Source organism: Onychostruthus taczanowskii, unplaced genomic scaffold (assembly GCF_017590055.1).
Source record: "Onychostruthus taczanowskii isolate IOZ18803 unplaced genomic scaffold, ASM1759005v1 scaffold129, whole genome shotgun sequence".
NCBI lineage: Eukaryota > Metazoa > Chordata > Aves > Passeriformes > Passeridae > Onychostruthus > Onychostruthus taczanowskii.
The window spans coordinates 127,248-146,753 of NW_024498451.1; the positions used below are offsets into that span (position 1 = coordinate 127,248).

At 37.0% G+C, this 19,506-nt stretch overlaps 1 protein-coding gene across 1 annotated transcript in view; it reads right to left on the reverse strand.

Moving 5' to 3' along the window:
* PRUNE2 (prune homolog 2 with BCH domain) overlaps positions 1 to 19,506 on the reverse strand; it is a 130,963-nt gene that overhangs the window by 78,674 nt on the left and 32,783 nt on the right. Inside the window, exons 5-6 of the mRNA XM_041396291.1 lie at positions 17,262 to 17,414; positions 14,621 to 14,715 (exon numbers count right to left, since the gene is read on the reverse strand). Of these exons, the coding sequence (XP_041252225.1) occupies positions 14,621 to 14,715; positions 17,262 to 17,414 (248 nt within the window). The remainder of the gene's footprint in view (positions 1 to 14,620; positions 14,716 to 17,261; positions 17,415 to 19,506) is intronic.

A 19,506-nucleotide genomic window follows, 5' to 3' on the forward strand; every position in this document is an offset into this window, starting at 1 on the left:
AATAACTTCTGGAAAAAGATTTTACTACTGAGCGTAACTGAATCAGTTTTATGGCTTGTATATGGTCCTAAACGTAAAAGAAAAATGTGCTCCTGGTTGGTAATAGTTACATCAGTAGAGACTCTGGCCTTTCTCCATTTCTTTGGAACAAGAAACTTTGAAAAGGCACCCTCCTAGAACAACTCTGAAATACAGAAAGTTAAAAATTTATTTCTCGGTATTTGAGTCAGAAATTCAGATGCACTCTCACAGACAGAATTAAGCAAACTGCATTTGAGTAATGAAGATGGGTAATGAAGATGAAAGACAGTGAGACTAATTCATCTTCCATGTAGCAAAACTTTCACATTACATGGCAGATAGGACATATGTCTCAGATATATCGGGTGTATATGCATATACATACACACAGACAGAAATGTATGGCACACTTTTATATGGCATGCAGCACCACAAATCAGCAGCCCCATCTCTAAGAAAAATACTGTGGCATAATCCTGAAGCCCACAAGTTGGTGGAAGCTTCAAGCTGGTTTATATCACACTTATATTGTTTTATGTCTTTATGTTCTGTACCACAGCAGCTCACTCCCCTCTACTGCCCCAATTCCATATTTCTTCTTTAACTCGTGGAATGTCCTTTCTGACCAAACACCAAACCCACAAAGTCTCCTTTCTGTCAGTTACTTTTATCCCCGACTTCTTCTGCAGGAATCTTGCTTGATTCTATGTCAAGAGCACTACAAAATAATAACTGCATTTGAAAATTTTGAAGTATAACAGAGTGGCAGGCATGAGCACTCAGGATATCATGAGGTTCATATACCACTCCTTTCCAACTTTCATCTATTAAAAAAAAAGTTTTAGCATACACTGCTGTTAACATAACCTTCTTCTCAAACTGCAGATAATCCCTTTTCAAATCATCTGCAGTATCCATCCAATAAACATCCATTTATTAGTGTTCAACTGATCATGTTCTTGGATGTCACAGAAAAGGACTGTTTCTGCTCCCTGCTAGCTTGGACAAGACATAACCTTCTGATTTACCTATACATAAAACATGAGAAAAGCCTAGCATCAGAACTATAAACCCCCTTTGAAGTAGATTAAGACCAGAAATGTATGTTTTCTTCAAAGTGTTTCAATCCATTAAATGTATATATAAAAACATTTTATAAAATCAAATTCCATGTTACCACTGAGAAATGAATATTCCCTCATGCACACCAGCTGAGACACAACGTAAGTATGTCACTCCTAAATATGAGGAACTTGAGCAGTATATGCCAAACAGTGTGTTCCTAGGAGATTTAAGCATGTGATTATTCATTTCCAGCTGCTTCTGTGGAGTCAAACTTCGTTCTTATGTTATCAGGTAACATTATTATCACATTTTCTGAAGGACAGTGACATCAAGCACAGGTAATCACTGACAGTGCAGAGGGCCATTTGAGAGCATGCTTGTTTTCTTCATCTTTAATGTGGATTAAAAAAACCAGCCAAATTCTATGTAACTTTAAATGTGTTCACAATGTGAGTTCATGATGACTGAGCATACAGTACACGAAGGATCACCCATCACTTAATTTACTTTAACCTCCCACCTACTTCCAGTTGACACATGGAGCTAAATTAACATTGTTCTAAAATAGTTTAAGGTATAAAATCCAGAGTCCCGAACAGTCTGAATACCAGTGGCTCCAGACTTCAGCTGATACTTGTAGAAATTTAAATGCATAAGTAGTGAAATGACTACTTTTGGGGTTCTGTTTGTTCACCTGGGCATCTTTAAAACCTGACTTTGAGTTTAACAGTTACACTGCTAAGTAGCCGAATTCCACAGTAAGAGGGGCTGAGGCTTTGCTTCTCAGTAAACATTGTTTATACTACAAAACAAAATTCCATTACCTCAGAGGATCTGTGTAAATGTAACTGACTGAAACACTATGAACAATTAAGCTAATGATAGACATAATATACATGAAGGAAAAATTCATAATAGACAAAACAACCAATGCTTTCTATTTATTCAGGTATCAGTATTTACAGATTAGTTTGCAGAGAAGACCAACAAGAGTCAGTACACTAGAGCAGTACAAAATACCCAAAAACAAACAGAAAAACAAAACTTGTCATTCCAATTAACTCCTACCCATAAAATGGAATAAGGGGAAATCGAACATAACTGCACATACTAATATACAAGCCAAATATGCAACCTGGATCACACTGGCAATCTGCAGTGACCGTACTTAGACAAACATTGAACAGCATCCAGTGAAAGAGTTTTGCATTTATTTATTTATTTATTTATTTATTTAAACTATTATAAAATAGTTTGCACGATAACTCCAGATGGTGTAAACTATTTTATCTTGAAGACATGGAAAAAATGTTGCCTAAAGGAAATTGTATCATGACTGTTCAATGTTCAATGCACCTTCTTCTAGATCAGAATCATGAACACTTCTGAATTATCACAGAATCAAGAATGGCCTGGGTTAGAAAGGACCTTAAAGATCATCTAGTTCCAAACTACCTGCCATGGGCAGAAACACATTTCACTAGACCAGGTTGCTCAGAGCCCCATCCAAACCAGCCTTGAACACTTTCAGAGATGGGACATCCATGACTTCCCTGAGCAACCTGTTCCAGTGCCTCGTCACCTTCAAAGAAAAGAATTTCTTCATAGTATGTAACCTAAATCTACTCGCTTTTAGCTTGAAGCCATTTCTCCTTGTCCTATCACTACAGGCTCTTGTAAATAGTCTCACTCCATCTCTTTTGTAAGCTCTCTTAGATTCAGGAAGGCTGTAATTGGGTCACCCCAAAGCTTTCTCCACTCCAGGATGAACAACCCCAATTGTCTCAGCCTCTCCTCATTGGAGATGTGCACCATCCCTCTAAAAAATTTGGCAACCCTCCTCTGGATTCTCTCCAACAGAGAGGTTGGTCCCCTTGTGCTGGGACCTCAGAGCTGATGCAGCTCTGCAGGTGGGCTCTCAGCAGAGCAGAGGGGCAGAATCCCCTCCCTGACCCTGTTGCCCACGCTGCTTTGGATGCAGCCCAGGACACGTTTGGCTTTCTGAGCTGTGAGTGCTCATGACCATGTAATGTTCAGCCTCTCATCCACCCCCAACTCCTTCTCAGTTGAATCCATATCTGGAATGGGAATGTGCAGATCTCTTGCTGGAACAGGCAGCATCCAGGCAGAAAAGCAAGCATATGCATTATCAAGGTCTAACGTGTAACAGTAAGACAGAGGGCAGGATGCAAAACATTGCTTTTAAAGGCATTTCCTTTTGTAGCTTTAACGTTTGCAATTACAATGTGAAGTGAATAATGGCAGCCATTTCTATTATTTAGAAAAATGCATCCATTTAAGCTACTGAGTTTCTTTTGCTCAGATATGCCTGCTCTGAAATGTAAAACAGATATTTTGGGGGTATTTTTTAATATAGCAATGCAGACCTGCCTGTGGGGAAAAACTCTTTCTTTGGACTGGAAGCACTGATTGAAGAGTGGTCACTTGGGTTGCTTATGCATATAAGGCCTAGGGTGGACCAAGCTCTACAGAGTCCATGAAGGACAGTAATTGCAGTGAAGTCCCTAGAGAGGAAGAGAACCCACAGAGAGAAAGGAAGCATGTACACAATACTAAGAGAAAGCCCCAGGAGCTCATTGGAGATTGGAGGTTTTCAAAATATTGGTGCTGTGGATTTCCATGGCTGTGGTTGAGAAGAAACCATATCATTACTTATTTTTGATTTATTTTATACCTCCTTCTATGTCTGATCCAAATCCTAGCAGTGGACCAGAAGATGAACGCATTAATTTAGTTGGTGACCCTCTTGCAGAGGCCAGGGAAAAGCTAAAGCATGCCACACTAAAGCAAGAAAAGTGATGTTTTCCACCAACTGCCCTTCATGGAGAAAGCACAGCCCTGGGGCAGCTGGCACCACGCCAGACCAGAGCAAGGAAGGTATAATTTACACACTGCCAGGCAAGCTTCAGCAAATCAGTCTCATGGCAAGAAAAATGCAACATTTCAGTCTTCACAAACTCCCAGGAGAGTGGGAAATACACACATACTCAACTAAGTGCCACAACTATATGGGCTGAACCTGAATAAGCCGATTTCAGTTTAAAAAAAATGGAATGACGCGAGAATATGAATATTTTCATTGCCTTTTTTTCTGTTCACTCACTGTGTGTTTACCATAAATTAGACCTGCTGAGAGTGTAATGCTGAGCAACCCATATGGCAAATACTCAGCTGAGAGATGTGAAAGGAAAATCACTTTTTTATATCTGAATTATATCTAGCCTGTTTATTTAGGAAGTCTTCTTTAATAGCAAGTGTTCAGAAGCAACCCAGATATCACTGCTTATATTAGAAAAGATAAGGTAACATACCTTTTAGACCAAAACCAATATATTTTCAAAAGAAAATGACTCAATATGAGATGAAATAGGGAAAAAAATTACACTTAAATCAGTGTTCACTTAAGATTTTTGGTTCTAAAACACAATTACAGAGGTTCTTGGTTGTAAAGCTGACATTTATTCAAACTTATTCTCAAATCCTTCTTCCAATGAAACAACCTACAACTAGCCTAAGTCCATGGTGTTCTACCAACTGTAGAGCTTACCTAACAGTTCCCACTTAAGGTACAAAATTAATCTATTTCAACTTTTTTCCTTACTAGACTGTGACAAACACTGACGAGGAAACAAGCATGCACAGAGGGCTGTGATCCATGAAACCTAAAAAACAGTCAAGTTCTACATGTGGAATTCAGGCACAGATTGCTAACCAGATCTCTCTGGCAATCTTGTAGTGGGGAAAATAATGAAGAATGGAATGCAGATGATTCATTGTTCACTCATTCCTTCTGGACCTTGTTCACTCTTACCTTTCTTTTTCTGTAAGCCTTCCCTTCCCTTCTCCCCCCTGAGCCCCATAAAGGATGGAGAGAGAATCAAGTTTCATTAAAATTTCTCTGAAAATGTGACTAAGGCAACAACAGTAGCAAGATGGGAAGGATAATATGCATCCAAGTGACAATATATCTACTGGTGAGATTTATCCTCCTGTAGAAAGTGCCAGAACTGGGAAGAGATACCGACTGATCCATCTTGTTCCTAAAGGTGGCATCCAGGGAAGGAGAGATTTTTTCCAAGGGCTTTAGTTGTTCATGCAAAGGAGGAAGAAAAATCATCCAGAAATGAAAATCGATAATTTATCAGGTTCCCTGCTTCGTTTTACTAGCAACTCTATAATCCTGATTGACTTGAGCCACAAGAACAAAGCAGCCCATATCCAGACATATTAATTCTTTCTCACAGAACTGAGAGAACTCATCCTCCTGAAGTGTGAAAAGGTTGCATAATTCCCCACAGCTTTAATGCAAAAACTGTGATTCTTTCATATTTGGATAAGATAAAATAAACAGCTGCTACTCTTGTGCTCTGGCATAAACTTGGTGGCCTCAATAGGTTTTTCCTCACCAGCCTAAGGGCTGTGTTTATATTCTGTTTAGAAGCACGAATTCTGGAAGGCAGACACCCAATAGGCATAAGAAATTCAGATACATTGACAGCTACATGATCACGGCTGAATAAAATACCCTGTTCTGCGTGCATCTTGTCTTTTGGGGGGGGGGGGGGGGGGGTGGGGTTGTTTGTTTGTTTGGTTGGTTTGGCTTTTTGTTAGTCTAAACAGTAACAAAAATGTACAAAACCCAAAAAATTATTCTACCATGAGAAATTACAATCTCTCCATCCCTGAATTTTTAGTCTAAGGATGATTTTTTTTTTATTAACCACAAATCACAAACAAGTAGAAAGTCACAAAACTCAAAATACTGAGATGTAATCTACCGAAAGAGTAATTAAGAAAAAAAACCAGCCAGGAAATGTAGACCTTCCTACTCTTTTTCTTTCTTTTTGTAATTAATAAATTCAATCTGTACTAACAACTTTGGTTAAAGATATTGTTTCATTTCAGAAATGCAGGACAAAAAGTGGTATGTTCATGCACAGAATTTCTTATGGAGAAAATAATAAATGTCTTTGTCATAAAAGCAATGCAAGATTACCCTGAAGGAATTTTCATTTTACACTTTATCAAGTCTATATGGAAAAAAAATTGTAAAAAAAGTAAGATGTTGCAGTACTCACAACATACACAGGAGTTCTGAATGTTGGTTTTTCTGGCTCCAAGAGCCTGCAGGTTAGACTTAATATGCATTCATTTAAATACACAAAGTATTTAATGTACCCAAACAATGCTGCCATGGAGTTGCAGAAGAAATTACATTTTTTGGGGAATACCATTCTTGCAGCAGCTTTATGATGAAAGCTACATTTGGGTGGAGACCCAGAGAAGCTGTGAATAATTCTGAATATAGAAATGGTGATCCTTCTGAGAAAATGTTATATGTCTCCAAGAAAGAAAGGAAAATTGCAGTCTTTGGTAGAATTAGTACTCTTAGCTAATTTGAAAATTCAAAAATTCAAATAAGGGCTGAAGGTTTTTAACTTGAATTATTTTGCAATTTTTTAAAATCTCTGTATTATAAATAAAAAATATAAAAATGCACATAGAATTAAATAAACCCTGAAATTTACGGTTAAACAGAACTCTTGACTTTAAGTCCTGAGAGTGTACACAGTTACAGAGTCAAAAAAAAGGATCTTTTCCATCATCATCTAAACAGAGAACACATGGGCATCGTAAAAATCTTACAGAGCACTTGATCTGCCTAATTCAAAATTCAAAAATATTCCTATGCCCCAAAATGGATATCCAATAGTTTCAGATCTGGGCTTCTGATATGTACTAGAAGGTATAAAATTCAGTGGTGCATGATAAAAACATTGGCTATTGTAATGTTTACAAGTATTAAGCATTCCTTTACATTAGAGTTCAGAATATGTTTTAGGACATGCTTTGTCAAATGGAACAGAAGTATTATTTCAAGACACATCAGACAAACTTAACAGAATTTCTGCACCAAAATAGCACTATTCTAAATAAATATTACATGATTTTACAAGTGGAGGGATTTTAAGATTTTTAAGTTAAAAGCAGTCACCAAGCAGAATATTTGTTTAGAAATACACTGCATCTTGTCCACAGAATTGCTGGCTTCTGCAGTGCTGGAACACAAACACTAGCAAACTCAAAATGTCTTTTTACTTACAGCTAGAGTTACACTGTAATGTTGGATCAATAATTCAATATTTTAATTTATTTGTTTCCCACACAATAGCAAAGAAGAAACAAAAACTGAATAGAAGACAATATAATTTCTGTAATATTCCTATTGTCATCCCTAACTGTTATCAGTTCTAATATTCTTATGCATTACAACCACATTTTAAAATGTTAAATCTTCATGCTAGGTTTTACACAGAATTTTTTTTTAAAAGTGCATTAAATTTCATAGAAACAACTCTTTATGCTGAACGTTTCTCAAAACAGCACCTCCCGCTGTCAATGTCTATGCCCCATAAGCAGCTAAGCTGAGTGCTACTGACAAGAACTAGAAGAGTATACAAATGATAAATTAGTCAGCTTTGTATAAGTCAGAAATACAGGCCAATAATGATACGGTAGATTATAGCATTTTACTTAGCTGGAAGATACGCTGTATTTCATAAAGAAAATATCTTAATTTATTTAAACACATTTCATAAATTATACAAAAGAAAACAGTTTATCTTTTTGAACAATGTACTTGTGAGCACAAGCACATTTTTACTGCAATGTTAGTAGATTGTTTATGCTCATTCCTTTGACAATTTTCATTGCTATTTTACATCGTTTATTAACTTTTGAACCAAGACATTAAAGGCAAAATCATAAATGATAGCTTGGACCAAATTAGAGCAGATGTCATACTAATTATAACCAATGACATCTATCCAATTTATTCACACAGTGAAATAAAAATTAAATCCTCAAAACATACCACTGTGCACCTTGCAGCAATTCTACTGTTTACCTTGTACATTTTTTAAGTGATACTGCAAGTACAAAAAATTCTGATGCTTCTGGCTTACTATCTGTTATGACAGTACTATAGAATAAAATAATCAAATACACCTTGCAAAAATAACAGTTGAATATATCAGTACATGCTGATTTGGGAAAATTCATAAATATAATGGTCTTAGCCAGTTTTACAAGTTCACATTTTTCTCAAATCTCAAGAAACCATAGTAACATCCTACATGACTTCATGCAGAAGCATCTCATTGACTGGGGGAACTTCAGCTTGTATCACCCTCACATTATTTCTGAAAGGAATCTGATATGAAAACTATAAGCAATCCTACCAATCACTGTAATAAATGTAATTTTTGCTGCCATTTGATTTCACATACTTAATTAGGAAGCACTCTTTTGAATCACAGAATAACAGCTAGAAGAGATCTCAAGGATGACATAGTCCAAACTTTTTTGACAAAAACACTTTTGACAAGTTGGTCCAACACCCTGCCCAGATGAACCTTAACGTGCTTAATGTTGAGGAATACATCACTTCTCTGGAGATTATTCCAATGACTGATTGTTATAATTGTGAAAAATCTTCCTCTTGTGTCTAATCAGAATCTCCTCAGGAGTATAATCAGATTTGCCTGGAAGGCAATCAATTCAAGCACAATTTGGCCTTGGTGAACCTGTGCTGGCATTTCCCAATCACCTGGTTCATCTGACTGGCAATGAATTCTCCTAAAAGGGTTTGTGTCATAACTTTTCTAGGGCCTGTAATTTCTTGGGTTCTCTTTTAAGCACCTCTTGTAGATGGGGGCGACATTAGCCTTCTTTCAGTCTTCTGGGATCTCTCCTGTTCTCCACAATTTCTCTAAGATTATGGAGAACAGCCTCACAATGACCCCAGCCAGCTCTCCCATACTCTTGAGTGGATATTGTAAGGTCCTATCAATTTGCAGGAGCCAAGTTCCTGTAATAGCCCACACAGCAATTTTTTCTTCACTGACAGTGGGTCTTGTTTGCATCAGCATGGATTCTTACTTCCAGCATCTGGGGCCCAGCTGTGCTAGTGACAACAGCGGTCAAGGAAGTGTTAAGAACTTCTGCCTTCTCAGTGCTGTTGGTGACTAATTCACCTCTCCCATTTAACACTGGGCCAGCAGTTTCTTCCTGCTTCTGCTTGTAGTTTTTTATGTATCCAAAGACCCCTTTCCTGTAGTTTTTGACATCTCTTGCCAATTTCAATTCAAGCTGAGCCTTTGCTTTTCTAATGGCATCTCATGCCCTGGCAACATTCTTGTGGTTCTCAATAGATTTGTAACTCCCTTTCCATCTCTGGTGTGCTTCTCTTTTGGTCCTGAACAGACTCAGAAGCTCACAGTTAAACCAAGAGGGTCTCATGTTCCACCTACTTCCATTCCCTTTGAAGGGGATGAACTGGTTTTGTGTTTTCATGAGAGCTATCTTCAAAAACTCACAGCAGTCGCTAGCTCCTTTATTCTCCATGGAAGCTTCCCTTTCAATTGAGCTCTGAGCAAGCTGAAGCTTCCTCTTCTAAAATCTAAGACCTCTGCCTTACTGCTAACCTTCAGAGTGCACAACCAGACGCCAAACTCCACAATACAGCTTGGAGATGACCCTTTTAACCTTGACCCAGAGGCATTTGAGAGGGCTTCTATGGTCACTGTAGTTGAGTTCTGTACATTTGAGGTTCTCCTTAACTTAAAGTGCAATTCCCCTTCCTTTTCTTCCCTGACTCTCTTTACAAAACAGCCTATCCATCATATTTCTCCAGTCACGGGAGTTGTCCTACCATGTTTCAGTTACTCCTGTGATACCCTAACTTTCAGACTGGGTGTCCAGTTCCTAGTGTTTATTCTCCTGGCTCCGAGTATTTGTCTAAATGCACATGAAGTGCCAGGTCTTGCTCTTGTCTTGGGAGGCAATGAAGGAACAGTTGTCACTGCTCTTATTGGCGTGGCTTATTTCCCAGTTGGCTGCAACAGCAACCACGCAAAACCACCACTTAAACAGTTCTGCCCACCAGATTCCTTTCATGTCTTTAGAGAAAAGTCACTATAGAGAATTCAGTTTGCCTAACCTCTCCACGCCTTGGATTGCACTCGCTACAACTGAGGTATTTTGGCTGACCTGAGGCATCAACTGGACAGCTGTTGTCTTCCAGAAGACAGCAGTCTGATGTTTAAGCATGAGTATGGTATTTACATTAATGCACATGAGGCTGCATTGCTCAGTCATATGAGGTTATGACTTCAGCCTCTTAATACTTCTGAAAAAGCAAGTGAAAGTATGTTTAAGCTTTATGTACTATATATGTTATAAATTTTCCTAAGGCAGATAGCACACACTGACATTTTAAGACCTTAATTAAGGTTGATTTATTTACAAATGGTATGTTTTCAACTCTCAGAAATGATGTATTTAATGTTTTATTTTTAAACACAATTAAAAAATAATATATAAATATATACATACTGCAAATGTAATACAGATAACAAATTCATTTAAGCCCATTTATGCACATTAGTGACACACCATGTGGCAGAAAGACTAGGACTACAAGAAGACCCCGTGGCGATTTATTTTATATTAAATCCCTAATGGCCTCTTCTCATCTTTACAAAAATATGCACAAAAGTCCAGACTATGCAGCCATTGAAATGAATGGTTATTTATTTGCTAAACGAGAACCCTATGTTTAATGTTCCTTAGACATTACAAGGTAGTCTGCAAAAGTCGCATTCCTACAGCTCTATACATCATTTATTTTACATACCCTAACTTCTCACAACAGGCATCAGAAAAATACTTTTGAACCGCATTGCTATTGTAAGTTGCTGAGAATTTTGTTTTCAATTCCATTACTGGAAGATTAAATGTTAACATGTTTATTTGAGGTTTGCTTCTTGTTTTGTCTTTTGCATTAAAAACAAATTCATGGACCAATCTGCCATTTAAAATATGTTTATATTTATACCAAGAGAAAAAGGTTCCCAAATACACAATATATCTACATAATCATTATAGATAGACAACAGAAGTTCAAATCTTGAAAGATATACATTGTAATCTCACTTATTTGGTTGTAATGGTCTACATAGCACTTGTTTGATGTGCTTCAGCTAAGACAGAGATCCTTGATTTGCTTTACAGAAGTATTAACAACATCACTTTTCAAAACACAGAAATAAAATTGTCCAAATTATGAGACAGTGGCATTTCTTAGTAATACTACAAAATATCTTTAAAATTAAGATCTATCTCCAAGATAAGACTATTTTTTCATAGGAAGATGATAAACCGTGCACCCAAACACTTCTACATTTCTTAAATTTCTGTTGCTGGAACTGCCACTGTAAGTTCCTCTGAGGCATAAAGCCACAAATGGCGAAGTTGTTACAAGAAACAGAACTTCCTGTTGGTACTATCCCCAACTCATTTGGACTATGGAGGCTACCTAAGGACAGTCAAGATTCCTGCAGCAGCATCAACGTGCAGGTCACTTTCTTGAGGAAACAACACTGGTGACATCAGCCTCCAGTGCAGCTCTGACGTGTTCTCTGAGCTTTTACAAATGGCATACAACCCCTACTACTTGGAAACTGTCTTCATGAAGTACGTGGATGCCATGGCCAGAGGCATGAACCTCAACAGACCTTCAGAACACCGTCTTGTCTGCCACAGTCAGTAGCAGACAACCACAGAATTTGTTTTCAACTGACTGACCTGCTTCCTCAGGTGGTAACTGATTTGCTACAATTGTAAGTTCTGTGAGCAGTTAGAATGAATTTTCATGAACGAACAGATAAAAGACTTAGTCTAACAAGCACATTATTAATCTACGTTATAATGAGCCATTTCAACTGAGCTGAACATTCCTGAAACCTGGACTGTTCTCCCAGTGCACTACACTTAAAAAAGCAGAGAACAGAGCTCGCCTTACAACAGACGTATTCATTACTCAGGAGTAATATTACTTTCCCAGAAAGCCACGTTGAGAAAAAATTTCTCATTTGCAAGAGAATTCTAGCAGAGAAGCAGCAAAAGATACTCTAAGGGTAACCAAAATGTAACAGAAATTAACTGTAGCACATGCATTGAATTTTGCTACAATATCTTATGAGTAATCTTTATTAGGACTTGGAGAAATTTTCCAGCTACAAAAATAACGGTGATCTGGGCAGTGTCGCTTTTATTTTGTCCTTCTCATCAAAAATAAAGTGGTTACGTATGTAAAATTCAAGCAGCATACACTCTGAAGCTGATCACTGGTGACACGGGTCTGATTTCAACTTACAGCTTTAATGCCACCTAAATCCATGAGGGCCAGATCCAAAGATCTCATGAATGCAAAAGCTGCATATGAACCCTTAGAGAAACCTATACACATGCACACAAAATGACTGCCTGACAGAAAGCACTTTATTGGAAGATACTTTTGCATATTTGTTGATTATTAAGGAAAAAGAGTGATCTTGTGATACTTCTGAAAAAGCAAACACACAAACACACCAGAGATTCAACACCTGTTGCCAAGCCTGTTCTTCATATTTCCTTAATACTTAATCAGGTAACATCTGTGGAGCACTTTAAGGATGAATAATGAACTACCACTATCATTGCTGAGAAAACTGAGAATTCATTAAAGTCTGTGTATTCTGAGTTCATAACAGAATTCTAAACTGAACAGAAAGGTCTGGACAGTTTTATCATTCATTTTCTTATATGTATTGTGCTTCTGGCACAGGGTGAAGTAACTACATGTGATCTCTATCACTAATAAAACTGAGTAAAAAACATCTTTTGCTGGCCAAGCACCAAAAATTAGGGTGTTTTCATTTCAACAAAGAGCAATAATGTAGCAAATGTAAAATGCATCTCCATCCCAATAACTTTACAAACACTACACCTAGGGAAAAAAAAGCAGTTACGCCCCTGAAAACTTAGTCCTTTATGGCACAAACTATTGACAGTACAACAACAGAGCTAAAAGCAAAGGAAGACACCTGCGACTTCCAGAAAGAAATCCCATCAGAAATACTAGTAATAAAATTACTTAACAGACTGGGACTAAAAATCACCTAACATCAGTAAAATCTCTTCAGTTTGTTCTTACAGGCAAATGAACCTCCTCTGCCCTCCACAATGACCACTAGCTATGTAAGAAAAACAGCTATGAAACATTTACTGCTTGACCACCAGATCTTAACACTTCTTGGCCAAGGTAAGTCAGCATCACATGTTACACTGCACTGAAAAAAGGCTGAAAATTTGCCTGCTTTGAGAACTAGGACCACCTATTCTCAGCAATGTCAAACTGTGAGATCCAGCCAAAAGGAAGACAAGTTCTCAGTTACAATTAATTTGAGCATATAGAGTTGCAAAGACGAGGTCAGAACAGATTTACCTGGAGCTTAAACCTGTGGAGTGCAAGGCCTGTACTCTTCATAGTTATCAAACATGATTTAATGCAAAATAAACAAAAAGAAAATGTAATGCTAAAGCTAGCTCCTAGCTCTGTCCACCATTAACTGAAACTGACTGCATAGAAGAGAAAGATTTAAAACAAAAGAAGATCAGGATTTTATTAGGAACTTTATAAAATCCCATTCTCTCTTTTGGGGATTTATCTTACAACACTCTTTCCCCATGCCCTTTCTACCCAGCCACAGCCTAATTTTTAGGATCAAATTATGGTTCATAAAGCAGTGCTGTTTTGGTGGCAAAGATTGCTTAATATTGGAACAACTAATCGAAAACTAACAGATTCTACTTCATTTCTTGAAGCTTTGCTATATAACTTGCTTTCTATATTTTAGTATGCAACCAGAAATCTATGGGTAATTATAAGCTAGATTGTAACCAAAACTTGTTCAACCACAGAAGCATCTTATTTTTTGTAAAATGAATCACAAGACACATATTATAAAAAATCTCTTAGGACACACAAGGCAAGAACTATTCAAGAGACTTAATCTTTTTTTAGCAGCATTTTATGTAAAAAAAAAAAAAAAATTATTTAGTGCAAAAGTATATGAAAATTTCTTCTACATTTCAAATACTTCTGTATACATGACTTTCATGCAAATGAAGAGACTGAAAATTACAGATATATACTATATAAAGATGTTTCTGCTATTGATATTTTCTTCAGATCACTTAGGTTTTATTACTAATCAATATGCCAGTATGCAAACTTCAATCAAAAATAATGGTATCATGTTATACTTGTTCAGTGATCTAAGCATTCCTATTTTTAAAATAATATTTTTACATAATAATCAGCAACATGTAACTCTCTACAGATCAAAGAGGAAAGCTCACACCTTCAATTCACCCAAAGGTTCGAAATTGTTTGTGCCATTGTTTTTAACACACCATACCACAAACCAAAGGGAGCAAATAATTATAATATCATAATAATGGAAATCAGATAACAAATAGCTACTACTTCTCTCAAAGTTAATTAAATCATTGAAAATTCTGCTCATACTGGAAAAAGTATTGGGAAAATAAATCGCTCACATTCTGTTTTAAAGAACTATCTCTATATGCAATAAGGCTGTTAAACATGTTTTAAGTTTCCTCTTACCTCCAGTGTCACGTACACAGTGCTAATCGCTACTTTGATTTCTCCATCTGAAATCTCCTTGAGATCCTTGAGCATAACCTCCTCAATGCTCACACCTGTTTAAGAAAATAAACACATTTCCATATATACAATTATCTACAGCTGATAGATGCACGAGCATAAATTAAAAACACAGCTTAGACCTTAATGCTGAACCTTCTTTCGGTATTTCAGGATGTTGTATGAGAAAATTAAAGATAACATTAATATTTCAATGCTTAATGTTTCCAGAGGGATTTTTTTTAAGAAAGGAAGAGATTTAACAGAGGATACACACTAACAACAAGTATGAAGAATTAAGTCTACTGCAACACCTGGGTTCCTGTGTGAACACTGAAGTTTTTAAGTGAACATAATTCCAGTTGATGATAAATGTATAGCTAGGCAATTTCTGTGGCCTAATATGAAATCACAAATATAAAATTACTTCTGAAATAATTAATGTATTGGAAAGCACCTGTAGACTACTATGGTGTTTATGAAATACTCAAAAGCAAGGAACTTAACACAGTCATTCAACCTTTCTGACCTTCTTCACAAATTGATAACACCAATGGGTTTTTCTTATGTACATCAAATCATTAATAAACTAAGTATATGTTCACCATAGAAACATTATCAACAGAAAAAATGGTGTAAAACAGGAATTGCAACCAGACATATTGGTATGTTTAAGCCCAATGTTTTGAAAGTTCAAGTGACTAAGTTTCCCTCATCAGACGTGTTTGCCTAATACGTTGCAAAGATTCTCAAAGATTCTCAAAACAAATACATATTATGTAAAAGAACATAACTGCATCACATGATTGAAAGACAGACACAATAGCCAAACATCTATGTAAAGAATGCTGCAAGCCAGCTATCTCGGTGCAGGGCAACAACTAAAACGTCCACCAACCTTTAAGGATTGCAGTTTAACATCCACCATGTGTTTGTACAAATGATTTTCAAGAGGGAAACAAATACCAACCTCAGTCAAAGAAATTAATCCTTTCATTACTGTTCCTATACAGAGTCCAGTTACTGCAGTCAATCTAATGACAAGATGAACATTTACACATCTGTCATTTAAAAAATTTTGTATATAACCTATAAACTTTCTGGGGGGCTGCAACCCATTGTGCCTTAAATAACGAATTAATTCAGGCCAATAAATCATTATTTCTGCCAGAAACTGAGAAATATTTTGGCTGCATGCCCTAATATTGCCTCAAATAAGGAGTGTATTAGGTAAAATATTCAGTAGAGGTTACATCCTTCAAGGAGCTCCTGAAACTCAGCAGCATCCTACTAAATGAAAAGTCATATGCAGCATATGTATATGTTATACAGTAAATATGTGCCTTGTAATACACAGAAAACAGGAGTCATAAGCCAAAAAAAAAAAAAAAAAAGAGTGCACAACAGTGCCCTCCCTATGTCTCATATGACACTCATAAATTACTGGCAACCAGCACCATGCAGACTACACCCACTACATCTACTCATCCAAGTTTTACATTCAATATTACAGAAAACTTCATGACAAACAGTACTAAACCGTTTTCCCTGGCAACTGGCAGAACTAAAAACTGACTTCCATCAAAGCTACTTTCACTGCCACTTTCCAATCTAGACTGCATACAGTTCATTCCTGAACTGTACTGATTACTTGAGTAGAGGAATTTAACAGAATTCATGTGAAATTTTATAGACCTGAACTTAATTACTCTGTAATGTTACTGACAGAAAAGGCAAAAGAAGAAGCTCCTCAAATTCTGTCCTTATCTACCAGATAGGGCAGCTGTCTCAGGCTGATGGTCTGAATTTCAATGCCTACTTTCTGCACATGGGCAGATAGAGAACAGATAAAGACCCTGAGTCTCCATGGACCCTATGCTTACCTGATATATCTAACAGAGAAATACTAGGAATTTGGTAGTAAATTCCTGTACAAGAAAGTTCTAGGAATTTAGTGCTCCCTCTTTGGTAAGAACTTGGCAGCAGATGCCGGTAAAAATTGTAAGAGTTATTGCAACAATTTTCTTCAGGCTTTCACAGCAGCTCTTCAAAGGCCTGCTACTAAATTTTGGGTTCAAACATTGCCACTTTACATCACTGAATATTTCTACTCAGTATTTCTGTCAGAAGAAAGGAAAAGAATTGCAACTTTCCTGCTGCTTCCTTAATCTGAGTCTGATGTCAAATGATTTCACCTGTACACAGCTCTTAGTAAATCTGGGTCATAATACAAAATCTACTTCCACACAACACAGGCAATTGCAATACAATTTCTGCCCATGGGCTGACACATTTTTATGTCCACGTGAATCAACATAAATTCTTGATGAACATACATTTGTAAAAGCAATACGTAAAATAAATTGTTAACTTTATCTGTAAAAACAATACAAGATTATTTATGAGCTAAGTAGTTCCTCAAAAGAAATCACAATTCCATGATTTAGAATGGAAGCAACTTAATTGGAAACATACAACACTTAGCTGTCAATGAAGATAGCATGTTGCACCTATTTTGATCACACACAATAAAACAGTATTCTGATACAATTACACAAACAAATTTGTAACAGGTCTGAAAAATGGAAGGAAGTTGCACTACCTTGAGTGTTAAACTGAGTCTCCTGGAGAACAGAGATAATTTCCTCCCGTGGTGGAAGATCTGGAAACTTTTCCTCCAAAACTGACAGTACTTTCTCCTGGTGCTCTGTCATTCTGTCAGCTTCCAAAGACATGCACTTGAAGAGAATGCTCCCTGAAACATTGAAAGACAAAAAATCAATGTCTTCTGTAGATATCAAAGAGGTACCACAGAAACAAGAAATTTTACTGTATTGCTTCTTGGAGGTTCCTTCTTGGAGGTTGTTTCCACTGAGAGTTCACTGAGACTTCCACATGGAAACATCTTCCTAACATGAAGCTCCCAAATCAGAACTGACTGCCTCTTCAGTGCCTCTGCTACAGCTAACTGGCTGGTCCCAGTGCTGCCACACTGTGCAGCATGCTTCTGTACACTAACACGGCTGTGCGGCACAGTCAGCAGCAGCCGACAGCACACCAGCCTATATTCTCCTCTTTCCAGGCATTGGACCAAGTGCTGCTGTGTTTTGAAACATAAATCCACATTGTCAACCTTCCTTCTACAGATGTGTCATTGAACTCCTACAATGGAGTTCATAAGGAGGACAAAAGGAAGAAATGCTTTACTGTGAGGATGGTGAGCCACAGAACAGGCTGCCCAGAGAATATGGGGATGCCCCATCCCTGGAAGTGCTCAAGGCCACGTTGGACCAGGCTCTGAGCAGCCTGGACTAGAGAAAGGTATCTCCGTTCATGGCAGCGGTGTTTGAATTGAATGATCTTAAAGTCATTGGTCATTGTGGTGTAACTAACTCTGGATAATTCTTGTCAACAGACACACCAAAAAAACACCAATTCAGACAATCAAAATTTTAAAATTTAAGAGAAACATCACCCAGAAAATAACTTCATAGTGATTGGAACTGTCTTACAATACAGAAGTGAGAGTCATGTCTTTTCAGACGTGTGTGCTGCACACTAAGTCACCCCTTTCATTCCCTGGAGACTGGGATTCCATTTATCAATATACCTAAAGACACTGTTTGCTTCCAATCACTCACAGTAAATTCAAGATAATAAAAACTTATACTTCAGCCTTGAAATAATTTATTACTTTATTATTCATTATTATTATTATTATTACTGTGCACAAGAATTTCAAACAAGTTTATGATTTCATTGCATCATGCTGGGTCAATGAGCCACGAAGTACAGTAAGTGAGTAAGACAGTTACTGCAAAACAAAGTGTATAGGCTTTAGCACAGAGCAAAAAAGTGCAAATGAAAAACCTTGACACTGCCACCTGCCACCCTCAATCTCACCAGATGAGCTAGGTCCAAGTATCTATTATATCTTCATTTTCCTTTTCTCCTACAATATCATCATATGAAATAACAAGTAGCATTTCTTCAAAATTCACAAACCACTTGCAACAAAAAATAATTGTGCCATGATAAGTAAACACACCCTTACTAAACAAATCCTGTGTGGATTAAACAATAAATAATGCTTAACAAGCCAAAAGCTGCTCCCCATCAGATAATAATTTCTGGAATTAAATACAAATACATGAAGTTCCATTCTGTGTTTCTATTACAGATATTGTAACTGCCAATATTCTTTTAATTCGCAGCAGCTCTTTATGTTAGTCTTTCAATCAATTTAAGACAATGCTCCTGGTCTGTGTGATAATATTAAAAAAAATAAATACAGACTGCATGAAAATCACTATACTGATCCAGACTGATATTTCTAAATCTAGGTACACAATGTAACAAGCAGATTTTAGACTTCTGCAGGTAAATAACTGATATATAAAGTATCCAGATATCCACACCCATTATCAAGGCCAGGTTTTCAGCCCCTCTAACAGGAAGAAAGTTTCTCAAACCAGCAGCTTCCACAATAATTCATCTAAAAACATCCTTTTGTTGTTCAACTCCATTGGAAATAATACTGCTTGTGCTACATATATACTCTTAAGATACATTCTACATCTTCCACTTTTCTAAAAACAGTGGTGACCAGAATGACTGAGACACCCCACAACATGCTTTCTGTCAGCACAGAGCTGCACCTGGATAAATGGCAGCTCAGGGACCAGGCTGCATAAAGTATTTCAGCTATGGCAATTTTCCGGGTTTTTTTCTTCCTCCAGAAACAGAAGGAAATTGCTTATGCACACACAAAGGAAATGAAGACTCCAGCAAAAGTGCTGGATCTCCAACGTGCGCTCAAAGTCATCATACCTACTGGAGCAAGGCTG